Here is a 26,872-nt window from a genome sequence, read left to right on the forward strand (position 1 = left end):
TACCACACGCTGATAGTGCAAGAGTACCGCTTGAACCTTTACTGCCTACAAAATAGGTGTTGATAAGTGCTGATGCAGTAATTTCTTTTAATGGCCATGGGCTAATGGCAACAATAATGCATGGCCATTAATACAAAAAATAGAAGATCGGCCATTTTACTGCTGTGGTAAAAGTGGCTTTGGCATGTGGGGAAGATCCGCATAAGGGCACGCGCTAACACCACTTTCTACAGCATCTTAGTAAAAGAACCCCTTAAAAAATGCAAACTAGGGGGAAAAAAACCCTGTGTATTTGCAAGTGAAAACTCAGAGCATCCAATTCCAGGCCTGGTTCCAACTGAGCTGAAAGGAGCAGCTAGAAACTGCTAATGCTAGGGAAAAAAATCATACTTTTTCTTGCAATAAATAAGAAAAGTGGAAGAAAAAATAGCTTAGGATAGAAAGAGGAAATGAACCAAAAATGAAGCTATCAACATTCACAGCCCAAGTCGCATTGTACTTGTATAGGTAGTAACATTTTGCCGAAAATTTTGTGCAATGATAGAAACAGAGGCTGTGAAAAAAAATGCATGATTAGGATGAGGATGGGGAGTTGCCATGTGTTACACTAGAAATGGGATCAACCCCCGTCAAGAGAATAAGGGGCTGAGACATCTCTGAAGCTGTAGAAATTTTGTGTATCAATAAAGATTTTCCTGGTGCAGCTAAATGGCCCTGAACTTTTTAATTATCAGGCCCTTAGAAGATGAAGTATGTCTAAAGTATGTCTAAAGTTTGGGATGGATCTTTATATATGTTTTTATCTTTTGTAGGGGTCAGTCCTTGAGACAGACCTAGGTATGGGCAAAACATGCATGTCGGACAGTAACAACAACCCCTGGGTCCGATGTACGTGAAAGAAGATAAGTATTTAAATATAAAGTTATTTTAAGAGTATTGAAAATATTTCAAAATATTTTAAAAACATATAGAAAAGAATTAGGCATTATAGTGAGCCGATGAAGAAGTGTGTGCAAGATCCATTGCCATGAGGGTAAGTTGGCAATGTGCACAGCTGAGGTCACCAAATTAACAGAAGAAATTACTCAAGTTTGGATGAATGTATATTGTGGATGGAGAAATTAAGGAGTGGGAGTTACTTATAGAGGACAGTATGTCTAAAGTCTACATGGAATGTCAAAAAATAGTTTTGTAGCAGATATCTTTTTGCATAACATCTAAATTTCAGCACTTAAGAGCATCTTGCAAAGGAATATAAATGCGGTATTTTAATTACCAAACATTTTCAGACTCAAGTTACTTTACAAAACAAAATAGTTTATTCGGTCTTTATTATTTAACCCTGTGGATTCTCCAACCCCCACCTCACTTTCTGAGAATCAGCCTCAACCAGGGAAGGTCAGTTTAAATTCCACTGATGTGACCTTGGGCTAGTCATTTAACCCTCCACTGCCTCAGGTACAAACTCTGGGGCCTCATTTACTAAATTGTGTTAAAATTTGCAGTTACCGCGGCTTAATGTGGGACTCTACTGCGCAGTGACTGCAAATTTAATACACTTACTGGGAGTATTCATAGGAAATTCTCTTGCATGTCACATGTTAACATTCACATTAACACAATAAATTCAGTATGTTAACTGCCAAACACCTTCCATGCTCACACTTTTCCCATGCTATGCCTTTTGACACAAAACACACTTAACGAACAGTTTTCCGTGCAGTAACTGCTAAATTATGGCAAAGCCCCTTAACGCGGCTCTGCACTAGCAGTTACCACGTGTTACATGCTTAACACGGTTTAGTAAAAGGGCCCCTTAGATTTGAAGCCTTCCAGAGCCCTAAATGTAACTCACCTTGATCTACTACTGAAAAAAGTCTGAGCTAAATCCTAATCCCTCCTTTTTCTCTACCTGTCTATTTTCTGCCTTTCCTGAGCTCTGTCTCTCCTTCTCTCTTTTCCCGCTCCCCATAATCTTCTTGGCTGGACCATCTGTTTCTCTTCCTTTTTCCTTTATATTTTATTCATTCTATTCATAACCATCCTATTTAAATCTATTGTTTTCTTCATCTCATTACCTCCTTTCATTGTTGGCAGTCTTACTCTTCAGCACCATTAACTTCCCCCTTTTTTTCACCTGCCACTTTCCTCTTATTTCACTTGTGCTTCTCAGAGTCTCTCCTTTCTTCCTTTCACCTCACCTCTCTCTATTACTTTCCAGGCTGTCCCCCCCTCCTCCCTCAAACCACAAAGAATGGTAGCTATTAGGAAGATTTATTAGAATTTGAATCCACTGCCCCTCTTAACCATTAGCAGCATCCCCCTCCCTGGGCCAGTACAAAAGTACTAGGCACACCCCCTCTTCACCACCAACTGTATTTCAAGACTAAATGCCACAGTCCTACTCAAAGATATTGATAATTGCTATAAACTCACAGTCATGAGCTCCTCCCTAAAGAATCATATAAGAACCCACAGTTGGACACAAGCCCCCTGTAATGCAGCTGGTGACGGGCAGCGCTTTTGGTGTCCACCACGACGTTAAACCTGGATATTCAATGCCAGGTCATTTCCGGCGACCGGCACTGAATATTCGGTTACATGTTATGTTAAGTCGATATTCATTGCTAACCAGTTAAGTGCTTAGGGCTGTATTCTATAAGGTTATGCTCCTAAATTTACACTCCTAAATAGCGTGCACCAAAAACATTAGCATGCATTTGTTAAAGGGGCCTTAAATTAGAAGCATAAATTTAGGAGCATAGATTTACACTCCTAATTTTAAGGCTCCTTTAACAAATGCATGCTAGTGTTTTGGTGCACGCTAAAAATGAGCGCATGCTAAACACTGAGTCGCCCGTTATAATCTTACATTTAGGAGCATACATTTTAGGAGCATAACCTTTATTGAAAAAGGAGTAGCCTAGTGGTTAGTGCAGTGGACTTTGATCCTGGGGAACTGAGTTTAATTCCCACTGCAGCTCCTTGTGACTCTGGGCAAGTCACATAATAACCCTCCATTGCCCCTGGTACAAAATAAGTACCTGAATATATATGTAAACCACTTTGAATGTAGTTGCAATAATCCTCAGAAAGGTGGTATATCAAGTCCCGTTTCCCTTTCCCTTAGCAGTTAAAGATAGGCCTGCTATTTATGTTGCCTATTTTAACTGCTAAACATAGCTTGTTTGGCACTGAATATCCCCACCTAATCGTCTATGTCACTTGATATAGCTGGTTAGCCACTAACCACAGATATTCAGAGGAAGATAATATCCGTGGTTAGGTGCTAAAGCGCTATGTAACCGGCCAGGAGCATTCTTCGCCAGTTAAATAGTTTTGAATATTGGGCCCAAGGATGACAATTTCAAAAAACATTATGCAGGTTAATACTGACTTACTCTGGTAAAAGGACTGTTTTAAACAACAACTGTCGCCCCCCCCCCCCCCCCAAAAAAAAAAGAAAAACTGAAAAAGCATGCATGGTTCTCAAATGACACAAGCATATCAGGTTTTCACGATACTCACAATGGAGGCAGTGCATGCAAATGAATCTCACGTGAATTCAGCATGGATATCTTGAAAACCTGACCAATATGTGGCACCCAAGAACCAGAGTTGTCTACCCTGCTATATATCAAACCTTCCACAAATTTATGTTTATTTGCTTGACTGCCATTTGCTAAAAACAGCAAAGAGTATATATCCCAGCAACAGAATAAAATAGTAATTTACACACAATCATCATCCATATATAACATAATATCATTCTATAAAACTACATCAGTATAAAAACCAAATCATATACTACAAAATACAATATAATACAAAAAAGAAAACCTATAATAAAAGGAAAATGGGACTTGATATGCCACCTTTCTGAGGTTTTTGCAACTATATTCAAAGCAGTTTACATATATTCAGGTACTTATTTTGTACCAGGGGCAATGGAGGGTTAAGTGACTTGCCCAGAGTCACAAGGAGCTGCAGTGGAAATTGTTTTAAAGAAGAGACCATCAGACCATTGTATAGAATATCAGGCATAAATCTGAATAAAGCTAGTGCATGGACCAACAGAAACATATCTATACTTTCTAAAAATGAGTGTGCTGACCAAATTTGGAGGACTGGAAGAGTGGCCTAGTGGTTAAAGCACTGGTCTTGCAATCCAGAGGTGGTTGGTTCAAATCCCACTGCTGCTACTTGTGATCTTGGGCAAGTCCCTCAGGTACAAACTTAGATAGTGAGCTCTCCTGGGACAGAGAAATGTCCAGTGTACCTGAATGTAACTCACCTTGAGCTACTGCTGAAAAAAAGGTATGAGCAAAATCTAAATAAATCTACACAAAATGATAATATCACCACAGAAAAAAACCATGATTCAAATAAAAGACTAGAGTCTAAGTAAACCCTTAAAGGCTTCACTGTCAATTTCAATGTAAGTGTAAACACGCCTACTGAGGGAAAAGTCACTACCAATCCACATAGCTTTAGATTTGTCCAGGTTAGGTTTCAAACTGCCAGTGTTACAGGCCCTTTAACACAATAAACCTCCAACTGGGAAAACAGAACAAACTACACTGCTATAGATCTCTCTAACAGACCTCTGACATAGGCAAATTTGATCTCATGTATTTTAATTGTGGGTATCCTGAGGGGTCTTCAGGTCAGCTTTCAGAAGCACTGGCCTACAGACACTACATGCTAGTAGAATATTTCATATCTGTCAAACTCAGAACAGAGATATGTACTTTCTCCAGATTAAAAATAAAAAAGGAAAAACAAATTACTATTCAACAGAAAAATTATAACATACACAACAGCATAATAAATATAATATGCAAAATTCATAAAATATCAAATAATAAAATGTAAAAATATAACATTAAAACTATACTAATAAAAAGTATCCCCCGTTTACAAAGCTGCGCTAGCAGCAGCCAGCACACTAATGTCGGCATTGCCACACGGCAGCCAGGGGGGCATATTTTTAAAGAATTGAGAAACAGAATAGCAATCATTAAAGTCACATATTTTTAAAAATGTCAAACACTAATAAAATATTTAAGAATAGCACTCAATCAAATAACATCCAATAAGTTAAAATAAGGTTTGAAATTCCTCCACACTCTCTCCTTCCTCACGTGCCCAGCATTCATCTCTCTCTCTCTCTCTCTCTGCCAGCCCAGCAGAAATTTCTTTCCCACCATCTAGACGATCCTCCTCTCCTTTCTCCATCAGACCTCAGGTCCCCAGTATCTTCCTCCCTCCCTCCCACAGTGTTCCCTTCTGCCCAAACCCCCTCATCTAATTCCCTTCGCTCCTCTCTCCCAACCCCAGAAGTAGGGTCTTTTCTCCTCTATTGCCCACCCTCAGTCACTTCTCAGACTCAGAAGCATTCCCTTTTTCCTCTCCCTCGCCCCACCCCCTAGCCCCAAGATCAACATTTTCCTCTCCCCTCGACCCAGCATTAATGTTTAATGTATATTTGAGTTCTCTGGGCGATGATCTTCTGGGTGATGAGATTTCTGTACTATCTCATGCAGATGATATATTTCTTTTGGGCACTGCTTTACCCAGTTGGGAAAGTTGGGATAGTACCTTAGATTCTATCAAATATTATATTTATCTGATAGATAATTGGGCTTCGAGTCATCTCTTGAAATTAAATAAAAAGAAGACGAGGGTACTTTGGTTTGGAGATACAGTCAAACTTCCAAATACAATTGTTACATTATTTTCAGGGGAGGTGTTAAATATTGAGGACCATTCTAGAGTGTTAGGTGTAATTCTGGATACAACCTTTTCTTTTGAAAAACAGATTAATACTCTCAGTAGAAGAGGTTTTTTAAAAGCTTCAACAGATTTCAGCAATAAGATCTTTATTAATGAAAGATGATTTTAGATCTGTTGCTCAAGCTGTCTTGTAGCCACAATTGGATTATTGTAATTCACTGTATTCTTGTGTTTCAGTAAAGCAGTTAAAATACTTACACAGCTATTAGATTAATTAGTGGGATTGGGCGCTTTGATAGCGTGTCTCACATCTATCAAAATTTTCATTAGCTAACGATAAGTAAACGTATTGACTTTAAAATTCTTCGTTTGATTTTTAAGTTAATCTCTGGCTTGAATTCTGAGGGTTTAACTAAGCTGTTGACTTTTTCATCTGCAGAGAGGACTCTGAAATTGGGTTTTCCTTCTTTGAAAAATGTTCGGTTTAAATCTATCTTAGAAGCCTCTGTTCCATTTGTTGGGGCTAGATTATAGAATACGCTTCCTTTGGAACTGAGATCTGTATCTTCTCATCTCTCATTTAGGAAACTGTTAAATGACTTATTTGTTTGAACAACAACTTTGGTTTTATTTTATAGTTTTGTTTGTTTAAAATTTGTTTTGTTTTCATTTTTATATTTTATGTTGTTACGTTACTTGCCATTTTCTCCTTTATTATTGGAGTTGCTTTTAAAAATGTAAACTGCTTTGAATCCTTTGGGAATAACAGTGGTATAGAAAAGTCCGATAGTATAGTATAAGAAACATTCATCTGGGATTCTATCCCTCCCATCTCTTCTCCCTCCTCCCTCTCATAAGGTGTGCTTCAGTTTCCACTGCTGGTGCTGGTGCTGACACTGGCACATAACAAGCTGCACAACAATAAAGCTCCTCCCTCCATAGGCGCTGACTCTGTGGGTGCTCAAGCACCCCCAATATTTCACCCACTAGATGTTCCCTTCGTCCCTCCTCCCTCCCTCCCTTCGAGTTCTAGGCCCCCTCCCTCCGAATTTTAAAAGTCATCATCTTACCTCGTCAGGGTTATGGCGGCAGCAGCAGTGAAAAGCGTGCAGGCTCGGCGCTTAGTTCAGTCTTCCCTTCTCTCTCTCTCAGCTCTGCCGCCGTAACCCCGACAAGGTAAGATGATGACTTTTAAAATTCGGAGGGAGGGGGCCTAGAACTTGAAGGGAGGGAGGGAGGGGGGGCCTTGGAACTCGGGAGGTAGGGAGGGAGGATGGGGGGGCCTTTGAACTCAGAGGGAGGGAGGGGGACCCTGGAACTCAGAGGGAGGGGGGATGACCCTGGAACTCAGAGGGAGGGGGGACGACTGGAACTCGGAGGGGGGACCCTGGAACTCGGAGGGAGGGAGACCTGGAACTGGGAGGGACTAGAACTGGGAGGGAGTAGGGGCCTGGAACTTGGAGGGAGGGGGAGGGGGGACAGGGGAGGAGGAGAGGGAGGGGGATGAGGGGGAGGGTGAATGCACCACCTGAAAAAAAAAAATTTCAGCACCCCCAATCATTTTGAAAAGTTGGGTCCTATGCCTCCCTCAACCAAAACTGGCTTTGGTAGGTAGCACTGTGAGTCCTGGGCTGCTCCCCTACAGAATTCCCCTGCAGCACAAACCATACACACCCCTGTATTGCTCTCTGTGTCAGCACATAGTGGAGAAGCACTTCTCAAACAGGGAAGCATAACAAAGAGGAAGGTGAAATAGACCCTCTCATTTCCATTACAGCTTCACTGCCTTTGTACTGTGCAGCAGAGTGAAGCAGAGCCCAGGTTCATACTGAGGGCAGGAAGGGTGCAAAAGTCAATAAATGCCCATTGTCTCCCCTGTGGTTGTCATGAAGTAGTGGGTGGGATGGGGCCACCAGGGGGTGTGCAACACAGGGCACAGTTCCAGCTTAGGATGCTCCTGGCAGAGTCAATAGAAGCAGTGGCTTCTGCCACTGCCAGGCCCAAATCTCTAGCACACTATTTTATTTATTTATTAGGATTTATTTACCACTTTTTTTAAGGAATTCACTCAAGGCAGTGAACAGCAAGAATGAGTCAAACATAAGCAATAGACAATTACAGCAGTAAAAATATTCAACCAACAATACAAAGTATGGCATAGTATGCTACATTACAACGCCAATGCAATACGAAATAAAAAAATTTAATACATAGCATAGGGTATAAACAAAGATGGAACATACAGATAGATAAGATAGCATAACAGGAGTAAGAAAATAAGGGACTAGTTTAAAGAAAGTTGCTTGAACGTTATCCTATCTAGGGTCAGAGTGGATAGACATGTCCTGCTATGTGCAGCCGGTGTCATTTACTTCTTCCGTTAAAGGCCTGGTTGAAGAGCCAAGCTTTCACCTTCTTCCTGAAGTAGAGATAGTCTTGTGTTTGGCGGAGCCTTATTGCAGCTACTCCAGAAAAGGCTTGCTTGCGGGTATTACATCGTGTGATGTCCTTTGGAGAGGGTGTGGTTAGGGAAACTCCTTGGGAGGACCTTAGTGACCTTGAAGGTGTGTAGACAGATCCTGTTCTTCAAGTACTCTGAGCCATTTCCTTTAAGGGCCTTGAAGGTCAAACACAGAGTTTTAAATTTCGCTCTGTATTGTACTGGTAGACAGTGAAGTTTATGCAAAAATGGTGTGACGTGGTCACATCACCTACAAACTCCTATCAGTCTTGCTGCAGCATTCTTAATCAATTGGAGCTGGTACAGTGCATTACAATAATCCAGTCTTGATGTTGTCATGGCATGCACTACTGAGACAAGGCTTGCCGTCTCGATGTAAGGAGAAAGGCAGCGTAGCTGTCACAAGTGATAGAAGCTGCTCTTGAAGGTTGCTTGGATTTGGGAGATCAGAGTAAGTATTGAATCGAGCTGTATTCCAAGGTTCCTGACTTGTGATTTGAGGGGAGTTCATATTTCCCAAAAGAAATTTTGATTCCATGTATTTTCCCACGTGTGTTAGGGACCCATAGAAGCTCACCCCTGGCTCGCCTAATGCTTCCATTGGTCCTGAGTCTAAGATTCCAGAAAGAGGCTTTAATCTCAAGATTCTTCAATGAGCAGCATGCTCACTATCTGTGACCCTGAAATACACATAAAATTCTCTATCCCAATGGCTGGTAATTCTCTTTAAATTTCCTCCTCAAGTTGAAAAGAATGAGAAATCCGAGGTCACTTATGAACCAAGTTCTCTTGGGGATAGTGTCTATAAATTTGTTTGTTTTGTACATGCCAAGACAGGAATAAATCTCATACTGAAGCAGGCATATGTTGAGCACTATCTCAAGCTCTCAGATTTATAGCCAGTACTCTCAATACTTCCATCATAATAAAAAGAATTCCTGCTGAGCTCGTAAGGATCACTGATATCCAAAGCCCATCGAGGTATGCTTACATCTCTTATTAAACAGGGTGCACTGAAGATGAGTAGGACTATTTCTGTCTGTTTTTGCAGTGTTTTCTCTGGTCTCATGTGTGGATACACATAAACTTTGCATGGATATGTTGCCCCCTCCCTGTTACACCCAGGGTCATCTTCAGCAGGTGCAAAAGAGGTGCACAGAGCACACAGGCTGAAAGACAGCCTGGTAACATGGCCACTGGCAGCAAAAGGGAACTGCAAGGGGTACATGGGCCCCCACCTTTTCCCTGAACCAGCTCTCTCCTGGTGAAGGATGATGCTCAGGCCATTTATGGGCCTGGCTCACGGGCAGATTTCGGTTACAGGTGCTCATAGGCAAAGGGGAGGAACGGTCCTCTCCCAAAATCAGAGAGGGCTCTTCCCACCTCCCCGCTGCCCTTACCTGGATCCTCCCCTTTTCATGGTGCCCTGCTACGTTCACTGCTGTACCTTAGATTTCTTGCAGCAATCAGTGACACCTCCTTCTGTAAGTAACTATCCAGTGTGCGGCTTTCCAGCACTCATACACTAAGATGTCCTGCAATGATTCACCCCTTCTCTGGCACAGGCTTCCTCTCACAATAGAAATCTGAGTACTGGAAAGTTACAGAGGAAGCATTGCAGGCTGCCACTACTGGGTACAGTGGCATCAGGCCCAGATCAGGAGACAGCAGCAGCAACACTCTGGTGTCGATCAAAAGTTAGTGCTAAAGGCAATCGCCTATATTACGTATGCCCAAGTCAGGCCTTGCTTGGTCTGGCTGCTCAGAAAGCAATGTGGTGGCAGATTGAAAAACTCAGCTCCAATAAGGTTTATTTCAGTAGCTGCACTGATTCCCTGTGGAAAGCAAAGTAAATTCAAAACATTCTGCTTTGTCTTCTAATGCTTCAATCAGTTGTCTCCCGAGTACCTTTTCTAACTGCTGCTTAGTTAAACTCCCACAAGGGAACGTCAGTCCTCCCAGCTGGCACTTCTGTCCTCTTCACCACTGGAATCAGCAAGAGGTTACTTTATATCCAAACAATGGAACAAAATATATCTTGAAGTGCGCATGAAAACCTGTTAGCTAACTTTCAGGAAAAAAAAATCCAAACCTCTCTATTCACCTAGGCCCCTGATGGCGAACCTGACGCATGTCAGCACTGACACGCGTGCCATTTTCGCTGACACTTGGCGGATTTCAGCATTTCCTTGATTTGTCCAGGTTTCTTGACAAATCCGCCCCGCACTCCCCGACAGAATCCTCCGATGAGCACGTGACCACCTCACCTTCTTAACTCCTCTGCTCTGATGCACGCGCGACGGCGATGCAGGCAGGCTAGAGGCAGCATCTGTGCTTGTGCGTGTGCCAGCCAGCGCCTGCCTGCTCAGCATCAGCTGGTGATAATCCTGCACGCACTGCACGCTTCACGCAGGCGCAGCGGCTTACTTCTACTGTCTGCAGCCTGCCGCCTTTTCTTCAGCCGCTGCCATAATAATCGCGAGTCGACGAGAGCACGAGGCTGCAGCGGGACGGTCTGGTCTCTGTCTTCTGAGTCTTCTCTTGTTGTGCCCTGCCTGCCCCTTGCTTAGCCGCCGCCATAACAGTGAGGTAAGATTCTTAAGAATGGGCTCCCATGATAAATTGTTTGGGATAAATATAAGTAATATAACAGCAGGTTATGCCATGATAAATATCACGAAATTATGGTTTTTTTCTCGAAGTGACACACCACCCAAGTTATGCTCGGTTTTCTGGCGAATTTTGACACACCAAGCTCAAAAGGTTGCCCATCACTGACCTAGACTTTCCCAAAGTACCCAATTCCAGGCTGGATACTTTTTGCCCAGTCCTGGTTTTGAACGTAAATCCCAAAGCAGTGTGGGATTTGTAGTGTCTGATTCTGAACGTTGAGATCAATACTGCAAGTCCCATAATACAACAGAATTTGGTGGTCAGAAATCCAGGACTGTCCCAAAATCTCCAGCCTGGAACTGGGTAACTTGCAGGCTCAATTTCAAAAGAGAAGGACGCCCATCTTTCAACATAAATCGGTAGATGGGTGTCCTTCTCACAGGGTCATCCAAATCGATATAATCGAAAGCCAATTTTGGGCATCCCCAACTGCTTTCCGACGCAGGGACAACCAAAGTTCATGGGGCGTGTCAGAGGCATAGCGAAGGCAGGACTTGGGCGTGCCTAACACATGGACATCCTTGACCCATAATGGAAAAAAAAGGGCGCCCCTGATGAGCTCTTGGACAACTTTACCTGGTCCTGTTTTTCTTATGACCAAGGTACAAAAAGGTGCCCGAACTGACCAGATGACCACCAGAGAGAATCGGGGATGACCTCCCTTTACTCCCCCAGTGGTCACTAACCCCCTCCCACCCTCAAAAAACATCTTTAAAAATATTTTGTGCCAGCCTCGGATGTCATACTCGAGTCCATCACAGCAGTATGCAGGTCCCTGGAGCATTTTTAGTGGGTGCAGTGCACTTCAGGCAGGTTGACCCAGGCCTATCCCCCCCCTACCTGTTACACTTGTGGTGGTAAATGTGAGCCCTCCAAAACCCACCAGAAACCCACTGTACCCACATCTAGGTGCCCCCCTTTACCTATAAGGGCTATGATAGTGGTGTACAGTTGTGGGTAGTGGGTTTTGGGGGGCTCAGCACACAAGGTAAGGGAGCTATGTACCTGAGAGAAATTTCTGAAGTCCACTGCAGTGCCCCCTAGGGTGCCTGGATGGTGTCTTGCATTTGGTCATTTCTGAGATGGGTGCCCTTGGTTTGCATTATCGCCGAAAATCAGAAACAACCAAGTCTAGGGACGACCATCTCTAAGGACGACCTAAATTTCAAGATTTTGGCGTCCCCTACTGTATTATCGAAACGAAAGATGGACGTCCATCTTGTTTCGATAATAAGGGTTTCCCCGCCCCTCCTTCGGGACGTTTTGCGAGGGCGTCCTCAGCAAAACTTGGGCGTCCCTTTCGATTATGCCCCTCTTGGTATCTCTGCTTCCTCTACACTGTCTGCAGAGACGACATCTCATTACTTCTCCTTCTGCCTCCATCTGTTTTAACCAAGATTTCTTTCCCCACGATTCAGCATTATCAAAGGTGCCAAGTTAACTACCTCCAGGCTGGAGATTTTGGGACAGTCCTGGATTTCTGACCACCCCATCCGGTGCACTATGAGACCTTCAGCACTGATTTCAATGAGCAGGATCTGGCACTACAAATCCCACACTGCTTTGGGATGTAAGTTCAAATCCAGTTCTGGCCAAAAAGTGCTTAGTGTTTATCACGTCATTCTTGTATCCAAGGTACATCTTGTACATCTTTTATATGCAATCATTCTGTCCAGAGCTCTTGCTTCATTCCTGTACTCAATGCACTTATACCTCATTCTGTGTGTATTAGTCTTCTACAGAGTGCACTTCCTATCGTTTATGTAATCTGCCTTGTGCCTTTCCTCAGTGAATATAAATAAAATAAAGTTAAAGCCCTACTGCAGTTTACATTATATCTTAATTACTGTCGGTTAGAAAACCTTGCAATGCAGACAGTTATCTTCCTCAAAGCACAACGGAATTTTGCTGTTTCAAATCCAAACTGCAGACTCTCCCCCATACAGCAATCCAGAGAAGCACCCCAGATCTGATCAATTCAACGATTTCACACTTGAGCTCATCAGAACTCATTCACATTCCATGTGAGGTACATCTGCAACCGATCCCGGAAGAAGAAAAGAAGTACTATTCATGTGAAAAAGTTAGCTTGCTCTTTCACAACTTATGTTGGGGATTGTTCTCATTCTGCTGTTGTATAAGTCAGGGAAGCCAGCATTAACCCCAGCCCTCTGCATACTATCCTGCAAAACAGCTAGTCGAGCTTTTAATGTCGCTAGTACCCAGAAATAGGTAAGGAAATGAGGCTCAGACTGAAGGAAGAGAAGAGGTGGAGGGTCAAGAGTAAGCTTGGGGATGGAGCATGAGATGAAGGGCTCAAGCATAAGGAATGGACAGAGTTAGGAGAAGTTTAAAGACTGGTGGGGAGGAGCCGGGCCTTAAGATGCCATTTTTAGCACTCCAGCAAATTCTGCCAAAACATTTAGAGGCCTTATACAAAAGCTTAGTGCATGAAAACAGACATTTGAATGCGCTAAGTGCCACATGGTCCATAGATATAAAATAGGACACGCAGCATTTGGCTGCCCTAATAACCATCAGCGTGCACTAAGCTTTTATAAAAGGGCCCCTAAAAAAGCTGCATCTCTAAAGAATAACATCTTCCTTTTGTACTTTTATTATTATTATTATTATTATTATTATTATTAAAATATTGAGAGCAGAGATGCCTATGTGGGATGCAGGACCACATGCACCAACTCAGTGTGGGACCTCATCCTTTCTTACCGACATCAGCACATTGTCTTGCTTCTCTCCTTGCCCCTGGCATCTCCATATATCTTTCCAGATCTCCCCCCCCCCTCCACCAGTCAGCAACAGGTATCAGGCAAAGTCACTCTCCTTACCTACTGCAACCTTCTCATCTGCCAGCTCCCCCTTGAAGTCAGAACTGTGTGGACTGTGGATCCCCCTAATCTCACAAATCTTGCTAGCCCCAGAAAGAAAAAGTAGCAACCATCAAGGAGCGCTGCTTGCTATTTCCCCCTGTTGGCAGGAAGCCAGGATGCAAGGGACAATGAGGGAGGGGGGAAAGAGTAAGACTACCCTTGGCAGTGGTGGCACTGGCCTATCTTCATCTCTTCTGGGCCCAAGATCTGGAGCATCAGTGAACATATTTGGAGAACAAGGCCCATGTGCTCACGGCTAACAAAATCATTGGAGGGAGAAGCAACAAAGACAACAGGGCTCTAGGTCTGGTCAGGGTTGTGTACAAAAAAAAAAATAATTCCTGCCTAGCAGAGCAGGCCCTGCTTGGGATGAACAGTACTTGAAAACTTAATTCTGGGCTTGACACTTGTCTCCACTGCTCAAAGGCTTTCTGCTAAGCAGACCCCGTTGACTAAGACAGGACTTCCCAAGCCACAGCCAGTGGGGTTTTCGGGATATCCATAATAAATACCTGAGCTAAATTTGCATAAACAAATTTTGCAAAAACTTGACCCAATTATGGTATTTTCAATAACGTCATATGGATGTGATATTTGAACAGCAAAGAAGAAAGACAGGAAAAGAATCAATGTCTTTGAATTATGGTGCTGGAGAAGAATGCTGCACATATGTGGACTGCCCAAAAAACAAATCAATTGGTAAATTATGAGATCAAACCTAAGCTTTCCTTGGAAGCTCAAATGACAAGAGTTCGACTTTCATACTTTGGACACCATGCAAAAAGAAAGATCATTATAAAGGGACATCATGCTTGGCAAGGTCGAATGTCACTACAAAAGAAGGAAGCCAAAAATGCAATGGATCGATATACTAACAGCAGCTATAGACACCACTCAGTCAATAATTAGCTGCCTGACTGAAGACCCAACACAACTAAGGATAACTATTCCTAGGGTCGCTCATAGCTAGCCCTTCAAGGCAAGGGGTGTGGGTCACAGGGATCACTGAAAGCACTACTACTACTACTACTATTTAGCATTTCCATAGCGTTACAAGGCTTACGCAGCGCTGCACAAACATAGCAAAGAGAAAACTGAAAGGAATCCCATGTAGAATGTGATAGGCAAATGACAGTGGGAAAGTGGAGATGGCTTGAGAAAAAACAGGGACGCTGGATGATCATCAATGGTAAAAAACACTTTATTGCTTATACTTGCAATATCATGTGATACCCAACACGCACCGTGTTTCGGCACTAAGTGCCTGTCTCAGGGGTCATGAGACATTGATACATCCAAAAAAGTATGCGACTATAACACTGGGTAATGCTTTGATAACAGCCAAATGGTCTTTAAAAAGACCATAGGAAAGGTGAAGCACCTGTAACAAACAGCAGTATAAACACTTCTTACCACTAATGATCATCTAGTGTCCCTGGTTTTTCTCAAGCCTTCTCCACTTTCCCACTGTCATTTGCCGGTCACAGGGATCAACCAGAAAGGCAAATTAAAGTTCTTGTTTGATTTAAAGAAGTGTTTACTCACAAGTTTAGGGAAGGAAGGAGCAGAGGGTACAGGCAAGTGGGTCAGCTCCAGCACTCTCTGGGACTTTTTCTCTGGCTGTACAAAGCTGAGAACTGAATAACTGATTCTGGCACCTAACAGCAAGATGGAGGCGGAAGCAGCATCAAACATAACCTTTTATTTAAATTATCATTTCTGTTCTTTTAAAGACAAAGTACAAACTGCAATCAGGACATGGCCTATTATCACTGCTGTCTCACCTCACTTTCCATAATTCCCACTGCATTTTAAACATTTCGTTGTACGTCAGTAGTGAATATCACTAGTATTTATCAAATTTGACAGGTGCCATGCCCAATTCTGGGCTCTCAGACAATCAGAAGTGAGGGCACGCCCAAGCCCCGCACACTCCACACCCCCTCTGGTAGCACCACCACCCAAGCTATGCCCACTTCCTGACCCCACCAATGATGTCGAATATGATGTCATGTCCTACCCAAGCCCCACCCTTTTTGCAGAACCATACCCCTTGCCCAGCCTCATTTGTATAGTCCTGCCCCGAACCCCACCTCTTTGGTGATATCACAGGAAGTCATAGCCACACCCCTTTTCAAGATGGCGGCCACCACCATATGCATCATGTCACTTCCTGTTTTCATTACTAGCCATCATCTTGGATGAGGTCACGTGTTAGGAAGTGACATCATAAAAACCCTCCCTACACTGCCCCCTACAGCCTCTGTGGAATTTAGGCACGCATGCGCATTTCTCAAAAGAAAGAAAAAATAGACATTTTTTTCTTTAAAAAGAAAAGCTTTTAAAGCTGTTTAAAAAAGGGCACCTTTGTAAGCTGGATCGTCTTTTTTTTCAGCCTGCTTTTAAGGACAGGCTTTCCTCCTTGCCATTCTCTGTTTGAGATCTATAGCCTCCACCTTGCGACCCCTCCCTCTCAGCAGTACGAAAGGGAAAGTTTGGGGGTTTTTCACAATGACACTGTGAGATCAATTTACAGCACAGAATCCCCACATACCCCTCCTTCTTCTATGTAGCCAGTCACCACATAAAGAAAATAGAAAACAGGCAATAGCTGAATGCTTTTTATTTGGCATTGAGAACTAAACATTCAAGGTACATATCAGCAAACCTCTCACACAGTCACATGTATAAAAACATAACACCATGCGGCAATGCTAGGCATGGTCAAGTAAAAATATAAGGTAAAGTGTTAAAATTTTGAATCAAAACCCATTTATCATACATGACCCTTTGAATTTTTTTTTAAGTACACAAGATTCAACCTGCCAGTGGACCTTGTTTTTTGCTGAATGGATATCTTAGTTTGTTCATTCAGCGGCACTCATGGATGGTAATCCAGAACTAGCCCCTTTAGACTGGAAAAAGTTATTTTTTCCCTGTTGAGTGTGATACCTTTTACCTTCAGGCAGGTCTCGCGACTGGATAGCTTTTTTTTTTTAATGTAAAAATGTCTATTTTTTTCTTTCCTTTGAGAAATGTGCATGTGTGAAAAAATTCCACCGAGGCTGTATGGGGCAATGTTAGAGGTGGCGGGGTTACATCACTTCCTATCACGTGACCCCATCCAAGATGGAAACTAGTAGTGAAAACAGTAAGTGATGTGCTGCATACAGTGGTGGCCACCATCTTGAAAAGGGGGTGTGACTATGTCACTCCCTGCGACATCACCAAAATGGGTGAGGTTTGGGGCGGGGTTATGCAAAAGAAGGCAGCATTTGGGGTGGAGTTATGTAAATAAGGTAGGCAAGGGGAGTGGTTATAGGCCAGGTCTTGGGGGGGGTATGATGCCATATCCCATAGCATCGTCCAAGGGGTGGGGAGTGGGGGGGAGGCTTGAGTGGTGATATCATCAAAGGGGTGGGGAGCAGGCATGGCTTGGGCGCATCCTCACTTCTGATTGGCTGATAAACTGGAAATGGGTGTGGCACCTGTCAAATTTGACATGCTAGTGATATTCACTACTTATGTCATTACTCTTACAAAACACTTTATACTCTTTTGGCATGCTATTACCGTTACGCTTGTAAACTACTCAATCTTTGTGAGCAGAGGATATCATTCTAAAAGAAAATTAGAAACAGAGACTCCTCCTCAGACCCTGATTTTCTACACAGTGATGTATCTGGTGGCCTGAGGTGATGTGCTTTCCCCCTCCTACTTCCAACAGTAGATATTACACGTCCCAAAGGAACCTGACAAACTCATTAGTCTGCACCATAGGAGCCAAAATTTCAAAATGATTTAGGGTACAGAATGCAATACAAAAGATCTCTCCCTAGACACAGTGAAGGAGCTTGATCAATATCCGGGGTGCTCAGCACCCACTGACACTCAGGCTCCTGTGGTTTGCTCAGAACCAGACATATTTCCAGGAAGGAGCGATTTGAACACGTCCCTCTTTAGCATCCCACACGGCCCCCGCACCCCCAGTCTGAAGCTCAGATTTGGCTGCCTCTTTTTCTGCTTTATGGAGGGGGGGCTCTCTGTACACCCCAACAAACTTCTGCACAGAGAATGCGGTGGAAAGAAACCCAGGGAAATAGAACTAAGCCTCCTCCCCAAAATGACAGGCTTATAGAAATCTAAGAACTTATTTAAGTACAAAGCAAACTGAATAAACGTTCATTAAAAATACGAAAAACACAAGCTGAAATCAAAAGCAAGTGAGTACTTCACATCAGGGCTGGTGCACTTGAGATATTCAGGAATCAGAGACGTATTTATTACCCTTTGCAATATCTTAACCGTTCACTTTTCCTGTGCAGAAATACTGAAAGAAAAAAAATGTCTCCTTGACACATATCTGAAATATGACAACTCGTCTTACCTCTAAAAATTGGGACAGAAGAATGAAAACCCCACACCATAGAGTGTTCATCGCACTCCTGTCTTCAGAGCCGCTCCTCACCGACACCCGGAGCAAGGGTGCTGCAATCATCCCTTCCTTTCGGAAGATTAATACATGCAAGCCTCGTCTTTATTCACACCAAAAAAAGAAAAAACCCAGAACCACAATAAAGGGGCGAGAAACGGCACCGATCACTCACTTCTCTGTTACAGACATCCTGAGAACACAGGGATCATTTCCTGAGGCTACCTGCAAAAGCCCTCTTTCAATATGAAAGCTCCAGGCTTCCTAAACTGATTTGCTCCACTTTCTCCCTAGAAATAACTTGCGGGGGAGGGTGGCAGGGGGGTTTCCCCGCAGGTGCCCAGTGTTTTGTTTCTGTGTGCTTTGAAAAACCGCCAGGGATAATGATCGTCGGAACGGAGGGAGAGAAAAGGAATAATGAAATACGAAAGCGGCTGCTTGCAAACGCAGAGACGACGTGTTGTTAGTTGAGTCTCCTCCCTCCCTCCCTCTCTGAGCTCCAAAGATGGAAACGGAGAGGGCAGAGCCTGGGTTCCTGCCCCCTCGTATGCTGCCTGCTGAACGGCAAATCCGAGCCTGGCACGGGGGGGATTCTGCACTGATGCTGCCAAAATCGAGCGATCGTGGTGATAAGTGGGGGGTGGGGGGAAGACATCATTAGAACAAGCCCAAGGTATAAAACCTGTCCGTTATGTCTTTCTGCTAACATAATCATCACATGCTGCTGTGCGTCCTCTAGAGTGAAAATTAAGCTATTACACTTAATACTAATCAGCAGCTCTCTTTTTTTACTTATTTATTAATTTACTTTATTTATTAGGATTTATTTACTGCCTTTTTGAAGGAATTCCCTTAGGGCGGTGTACAGTAAGATATAGGGTTTCCTCCTAATGCCATACTAATATTATAATAATTTCTATAGCGCTACTTGATGTATGCAGCACTGGCCACAAAACAGTCCCTGCTCGGCAGAGCTTACAATCTATTCAAGACTAACACACAGGACAAATAAGGGGTTAGGGTAAAGCCCCTGGGCTCAAGAGCTGCCCCTGTCTTGACTTTTGCCAGATTAAAAATAAAGGATGTCACCAGTGGCCAAAGTAGTACAGGGTGATCTTGAGGGAGAAAAGGCCTCTTCATTTAATGACCATTTTACTAAGAAACGGTAAAAAGTAGCCTGTGCTAGTTTTGGTACGTGAAATTGGCATGCACTGGGCCACGTTTTACCACGGTGGGGAAAAGGCCTTTTTAAAATGGGGCAATAAATGGTCGTGTGCTAATATTACAATTAGCGTGTGCTATTTACTGCCTGAGCCCTTACCACCACCTGTTTAGAAGGTAGTAAGGGCTCAAATACTAACCCCACAGAAATTGGGCAGTGTATGGCAATATGGCTGGACTACCAATTACCAGCGGGAACACCTCCCCCCCCCCCCCCCCCCATGGTAGACAAAAGAAAATTATTTTCTACCATGGGAAACTGCACATGCCAAATTTGGAGCTATCGCTGGGCTCCCACGCTACCCCCGCGGTAGGGTCAGTTTGGTGTGCGCTACCATGCCTTCATAAAAGGGTCCCTTTTAAAAAAACTACCCTCTTCTCAACTTCTCAAAGAAATTGAGAGGAAAATGTGTACTAAATGTTAAATGAAATCTCTCCAAGAAAAAAGATGTTACATTTACCCAGTGGTGATCCTAGGTCGGCTGCCACCCGAGGCGGATCGCCGCTGTGCACCCCTCCCCCCCGGGTGCAGTGGTGTCCATCCCCCCAGGGTGCAGCAAGACACACCCCCCCCCCCCCCGGCGCAATGACACCCCCCTCCCCGGCGCATCAAGCCCCCACCGGGTGTATTCTTGGCTGCTGGAGTGTGCAGAGAGCACCTGTTCCGGGGTAGAGGGAGCAGGGAACCAGCGGAGCCAACAGGCACGCAGCTGCTCTCTGCACTCTCCAGCAGCGTGCACCCGCCCCCACCACTGCACCCTTGGTACACCACTGCATTTACCCCCCTGTTTACTGAGCCGCACTAGTGGCTGTCACGTGGCAATGCCAACACAGCCCATTCAAAGTAAATGGACTGTGTTGGCATTAGTGCATGACAGCTGTAAGCGTAGCTTAGTAAACGGGGGTTACTGTGTAGTTATAATTTTAGATGTTAAATAAAGATGACCAGTATTAATTATTTAAATGATTTTATTATTCAGATTAAGAATGTTGGTTGTTAAATTGGTTAAAAGTAATTAGAAACTTTAAAATTGTCTTTTAAAACTGTGAACATGGAAATGGAATTACTTAAAATGGTTAAATAGAACCTTAATACCCATTTAAAGTGTAAATTCAGCTGAATTTTTACGTTCATATTCTACTTCCTTTTAATTCTACAGCAATAAATTATCAGATTGTTGAGCCAATAGATCTTGAAAACCAAAGAAGTATATGAATGAAGTTCAGTTTTCAAACCTCACTATCAGATAACTAGTTATTTTTAAAACATTCAGTCTTCTTTCACTGACAACGGGACTCATTTTCAAAACAAAAAGAATGTTATAAGGTGGCAGAAGGTTGTTTTTCTCTCAAAAACATCCAAGCTGCAAATTTTGACATCCCGATTTTAAACGTTTTGCTCCACAGTTCGTCCAGATTTCAAAGGGGTGTTTTTGCTGAAGATGTAGATAACCATGCAGCAGCAGCTATACCTGCAACCGATTCTCTTACATAAAAAAATAAATGGAGGTAAAACTCCTTATCTTAGAAGTGTGTGTACCCTATATCTCGGAGTGTTCCTGAAATCTTCTGGCTCTCTACTGTATTTTCTTCTAACTTCCCCAAAATAAAATGACATTTTATTTTCTGTTATAAATTTCTTGCTATCTGAAACTTTTCAAAACAGAAGGATGTCAAAAAATGCCACAAATCAGCAGATGGATATTTCTTTTTGCAAAAATGTCCAAATCGCTATTTTCAAAACTAATTTTAAAAATATATTTTTCTATGCAGTTTGTCTAAATCTCAAGGGGGAGTGTCAGAGTCATGTTTTGGGTGGGACTAGGGTGGGCTTACAATTTGGACATTTGTCTGCAATAATGAATATTGTAAAAACGCCCAGAGCAAAAAAATAGGTTGTTTTTGACTAGACCTATTTTAATAACAGCTAAGTACCAAAAAGGTTCCCAACCTGACCAGATGGAGGGATAAAAGCATGATCCCCCCTTAATCCCCCAGTGGTCACTGACCCCCTCCCACCCCCCCCCCCCCCACCCCCTAAGAGGTGAAAGTGACAGTACATATCATGTTCTATAACAGCTGCAGATATAATGATCATTCCTCTTATGGGTCAGAAGCAAACGCAAGTGCTAGAAGTTGTTAACGCCATACTAGTGCCTGCATTTGCTACTGCCCCATGATCAGAGCCCCCAAGTGTAGTGGACTGTAGAGAAGGGGACCCAGACTCATATCACACTCTAACTGGTACACTTGTGGTGGAAAGTATGAGCGCCCCAAAAACCACAAAATACCTACTGAACCTACATATAGGTGACACCTGCAGGCATAAGGGCTGTTGCAGTGGTGTATAGTTGGGTACAGTACATTTTATGCTATTCCTGGAGGGCTCACCTCACAATATAAGGGGGTTATGATGTGACGTGTACCTGGGTCATTTTATGTGAAGTTCACTACAGTGCCCCGTTCACTGCACTGCCCCACTGCTCTGCTGGGATGTCTGTGTGGCCAGTCTAATAAGACTGCTGGTCCCCAGACATCCCAATGGTTTGTTTTTGAGGTTTTTTTTTTCCCTTGGAAGCTTTTTGTTTGAAAATGGCCCTTAAAGAAAGATGCACTGAGCACAACAGCATCTAAAATTGGGTGATTTTCAAACTGAAAAGATAGACTTTTTGTGGTTCAAAAATGACCGTGGACCCTGTTTACTAAGGCACACTAGCATTTTTAGCGCTCTCTAATGCCAGAGACATTTTCCCTATGCAAAGCTATAAGAGGAAACATTCTTGCTATGTTCTGTATGCTACATATTCCACAGTAGGTAGAAAAGGAAGAAGTCTTCAAAGGTTATTTACCACATTTTAAATGTTTGATTAATACAGCTTAATAAGGCATATATATTTATTATAATGCAAAGTTGAAGGATATGTGCTAAACTGTGATTATTTTATTTTGTCAGCATCAGAAGGGAGATAAAGAGTAGAGCCAGAGGAAGGGGAAAAAGTCTTCAGAGTTTACTTAATCAGGCATTTTTTATAAAGCAAGTTTGAAGGATATATGCCATTGCTGTAATTATATTGCAGGATCCTGTCATGTGTGTTGAGATGTTTGCCACTATTGCAGACTTATGTCTGGTCAAGTTTAAGATATGGGATAATGTAACTGTATTTAAAAATCTGTTTTTCTATTAAGTATATATGTGGTTTATATTGATGCAGGGCAGCTCCACCCATATTAGCTCTGGACCCACCCAAAATATCAGGTCTGGCTACGCCACTGGTCTGCCCATCCAGCCATCTGAGCTGGTTACAGAAAAACAGTCATAAAAACAATAGCAGACTTAACAAAGCAAATACTCACACCACCCACCTAATACAGCATCTAAACCCTCTCTCACATCAAGCAAAAGACTTACAAAAATCAATGTTTACAATTGCTTCTTAAATAGAGCTAAGGAAGAACTTTGACGCATTACAGGAGGAAGAGCATTCCATAAGCGAGGGCCAACAACAAAAGAAGCATGAGCTTGAACTTGCTTCGAAGGAACATCCAGCAATCCCTGATCCTGAGACCTCAAAAGCCCTCTGAGGACAATATGCCTGCAAGTCTTGCACCAAGACTAGCAGAGCATCATTATGAAATGCCCTAAACATCAATACCAGAATCTTCAATTCAATATGCCACACAACTGGCAACCAGTGCAATTGTACCAACGGAGAGGGTTATATGCTCCTCCTTACCAACACCTATAAGCCATTGTACTGCAAAGTTCTGTGCTACCTGCAAGGCCCATAACATTGAATGCGGAAGACCACACAAAAGGGCATTGCATTAATCAAAATAAGGCGTAAAACCTTTTTCCTTCTTGTTTCTTGGTGCTGCATGCAAATCTCTCGTGAATATTCATTGTGGATATCTTGAAAACCTGACTGGCTGGGGTGCCTCCAGGACCAGGTTTGGGAACCACTGGCCTAGAGGAAAAGAAGGGTGGAGTGATATGATACAAACATTTAAATATTTGAAAGGTATTAATATGCAAACAAATCATTTCCAGAGAAAGGGAAGTGGTAGAACTAGGATGACATGAATTGAGGTTGCAGGGGAGTTGACTTAGGAGAAGCCACTTTTTACCACAGCTTAGTAAAAGGAACCTTCAGCATCCTGCTTCCATCAGAGCCGCCATCTTGGCTCCTCCACCAGTTAATTGAAGTATTTTGAACCAGCAAGGTCCTCCATCTCCTCTCTGTTTCACACATATTAATACATACATGAAACAGTTTTATAACAAAGCGGTATGTGTGACGGGCAATTCTATTAATTGGCACCTAGACTTACAAGGCATTTACACTTATCAGAGGCACAATTATTGGCAATAATGTGCATATATGCACTATTCTACTGTGTAAGGTAGTGCCTAAGGCTATTTCTTCCCAGGGTGTTGCTCTTGAAGCTCAATTGCAGTTGTTTTTGGATGAAATTAATGTATGGATTTTTTTTTTGTTACATTTGTACCCTACACTTTCCCACTCATGGCAGGCTCAATGCGGCTTACATGGGGCAATGGAGGGTTAAGTGACTTGCCCAGAGTCACAAGGAGCTGCCTGTGCCTGAAGTGGGAATCTAACTCAGTTCCTCAGTTCCCCAGGACCAAAGTCCACCACCCTAACCACTAGGCCACTCCTCCACTCTCTCAGCATGGTTTGCTATTGAATGTTGGGAAGTGATGATTGTTGGGAAAGTGATTTAGGAGTGTTGGCCTACTTTTTTTGATCTTCAGGGAATTAAACTGCCTGTATAGCGTGTTACGAAGTTATTGGGTGTGTTTTTGGATTCCGGACTGTCGATGAAAAAGCAAGTATCCAATGTTGTTCAACTTGTTTTGCCCAGTTTCGTCTGTTGTTCAAACTTAATCCAATGCTGTTGCCAGATGATTATTGTGGGGTCATCCAGAGTATGGTGTTATCACGTTTGGACTACTGCAATGCTCTTTGTCTTGGCATGGCAAAGACCAGGGTTAGGGCATTGCAGTTAGTTCAAAATCCTGCTGCTAGCTTGGTAACGGGTGTATCTCTGGCAACACATATTACTCCAATTTTGAGATAGCTGCACTGGTTATCAGTGCAGAACAGAATACAGTTTAAGGTTCTTTGTTATGTGCATCAGGTTATCTATAGATCTGCACTAAAATATTTGAAAGATATCTTTTTTGTGTACCGCCCTGCCAGGAGTTTGAGGTCAGAGACAACAATGCATCTGTCATCTGATGCAGTATCTCATATTAGATACTGTGAGACTAGATTTGCTGCTTTTTCTGTGGCTAGGGTGCAGCTGTGGAATGCATTAAAAGGCCACTTGAACTTAGGCACTGAAATTTTGCAGGATAAGCGGCTATTGAAAATGTCATTGTTTGTGGAGGCATTTATGTAAAACTAGTTATTCTAATGGTGCAGCTTTGCTGTAAGTTCTGGCTATGATACAGTGATGGCATGTATTTTGTTGTTGGTGATTTTATTTTGTATATTTTTATTGTAAACCGCTTTGATTTAAGCGGTCTATAAATGTGTAAAATAAATAAATAAATGCTAACCTCAAGGGGTGTAGATATGGGCAGAGCATGGGCTTGTCACCAAGCAGTGTGTGCAACTTATAGAAAGTTATCAGTTACACACCCCGCATGGTGCACTTAAGCCAGCAATATATCAACATCAGAATTTACAACTGCTTCTTCACATGTATATGGTTTTTTTTTAAGTGCTCGTTTGGGCCAGCCCTTTACAGTAAGGGTCAATGGAGCTCTCCTCCTTAATGCCTCATTGCTTATTTCCACCTTTGAAAATGAAAAAAGGATTGCAGCCTCTGTTAATTAGCAACATACATATGAGCAGTGAGTTTTTTTTTTCTAGCAAAAAAGGTGCCAGTACTCAAATGCTAGGCCACCCTTCAAGAGTGGGGTGATCACTGAGGGACCCACCCCACAATAGCCAGGCCCCCTGAAACCAGTCACAGAACCTATGACAAGGCAGAATTGGTGTGTAGAGCCTGAGCTCTTTCATTAAAACTTGGGGCCCTTGGGTCAATTGTAGCAGATAATGGAAAAGGTGCCGGTACTCAGTACCCCCAAGTACCCCCACAAAAAAGCCCTGCATGAGTAAGTTTGCAAAATTGCAGGCATACAAGTGTAATTTTCACAACATACATCTGTAAGTTTGCATGCATAATGCATAATTGTTTATGTAACACAAGTATAAGTTGCTGAGTTCCTCTGTTCAGTTTTTCAATGTGTATTTTTGCAAAATGGTTTCTCCCACTGTACATGTTGGCAATTACATGTGCACTCCTACAAGTATCTTAGAAAAGATTCTACGTTGGCAGATCCTTTTCTAGAAATATTACTGTAATTGCCACATCCTGACCTGGACATATCAAGTCCAACGTCTACATTCTGTCTACAAGGGGGCTGCATATGGTCTACCACATGTGCATATCTGAAACTGTTATCTTTCCAGTCATTAAGAATACAATTTTCCAATCAAAGCAAAAAGAAATTTAACAGCTTAAGTTCTTGTTTTGATACAGTAGCTTAGACTGTACCACTAAGGATTTTCAGATCACAACCTGATACAGTAAATCCTCATGCATATTAAAGTAATACAAATATAATCCTACATTGCTACCCAAAAGGATTTTAAAATTGGTACAGTAATACAGCATGTGTGAGAGCGTCCCAGATACTGACTTACAGAATCGACAAGTGTTGCCACCATTCCTTGCAATATTTGCAGTTTTCGCCACTGCTCACATGACTATGAGCTACAAAATGCGATGATGGTGTGACTAAAGCTTATAGCTGTGGTTTCCCAAACTGTGCACCACAGCAAATTGGAGTGGCTGGTGGGGACACCCAAGCTCCGAGAAAAGTCCATAAGCTATTATTAAGATGGACTTGAGGAGAATCCACTGCTTATTCCTAGGATAAGCAGTATAAAATGTATTGTACTGTTTTGGGGATCTTGCTAGTTAATGGCTCTTTACTTGATTAAGATGCACGCACAACTTGGGCGTAGAATTTTGGGTACCATTTATAGAACTCAGGAAACTATGTGCAAATAACAGACACTCTGTGCATAGTGCACTCACATGACAGCAAATGCCATTCATTTCAAAAGAATACCCATCCCCAGAACATGTCTGCTCCAAACTTATGTTCAGGTACCTGCAATCTTGCAATTCCACATTACCTCAGTGAATGGAGTAATTTGACAAACAGCATTATACATGCAACAGGCTGGCTAAAGTACTAAAGAGGGCTTTAAACTAAAATTGATGGGGATGGGTATAAAAGGCCACAAAGCCTTAATTAACCCCAAGGAAGGTAGGACATCTAATGCCTCTATAGAAGAGAATAAAAAGAGTAAAATCTGGAGAGCCTTGTATACCAATGCCCGTAGTATGGGAAACAAACTTCTA

General features: G+C 42.7%; 1 protein-coding gene across 1 annotated transcript in view; it reads right to left on the reverse strand.

Annotated features, from left to right (window-relative positions):
* VOPP1 (VOPP1 WW domain binding protein) overlaps positions 1 to 18,661 on the reverse strand; it is a 196,897-nt gene extending 178,236 nt beyond the window's left edge. Inside the window, exon 1 of the mRNA XM_030189998.1 lies at positions 18,146 to 18,661. Coding sequence (XP_030045858.1) covers positions 18,146 to 18,256 — 111 coding nt within the window. The 5' untranslated portion in view covers positions 18,257 to 18,661. The remainder of the gene's footprint in view (positions 1 to 18,145) is intronic.
* Positions 18,662 to 26,872: the final 8,211 nt, after the last annotated feature.

This window comes from Microcaecilia unicolor, chromosome 1 (assembly GCF_901765095.1).
Source record: "Microcaecilia unicolor chromosome 1, aMicUni1.1, whole genome shotgun sequence".
In the NCBI taxonomy this organism is placed as follows: Eukaryota; Metazoa; Chordata; class Amphibia; order Gymnophiona; family Siphonopidae; genus Microcaecilia; species Microcaecilia unicolor.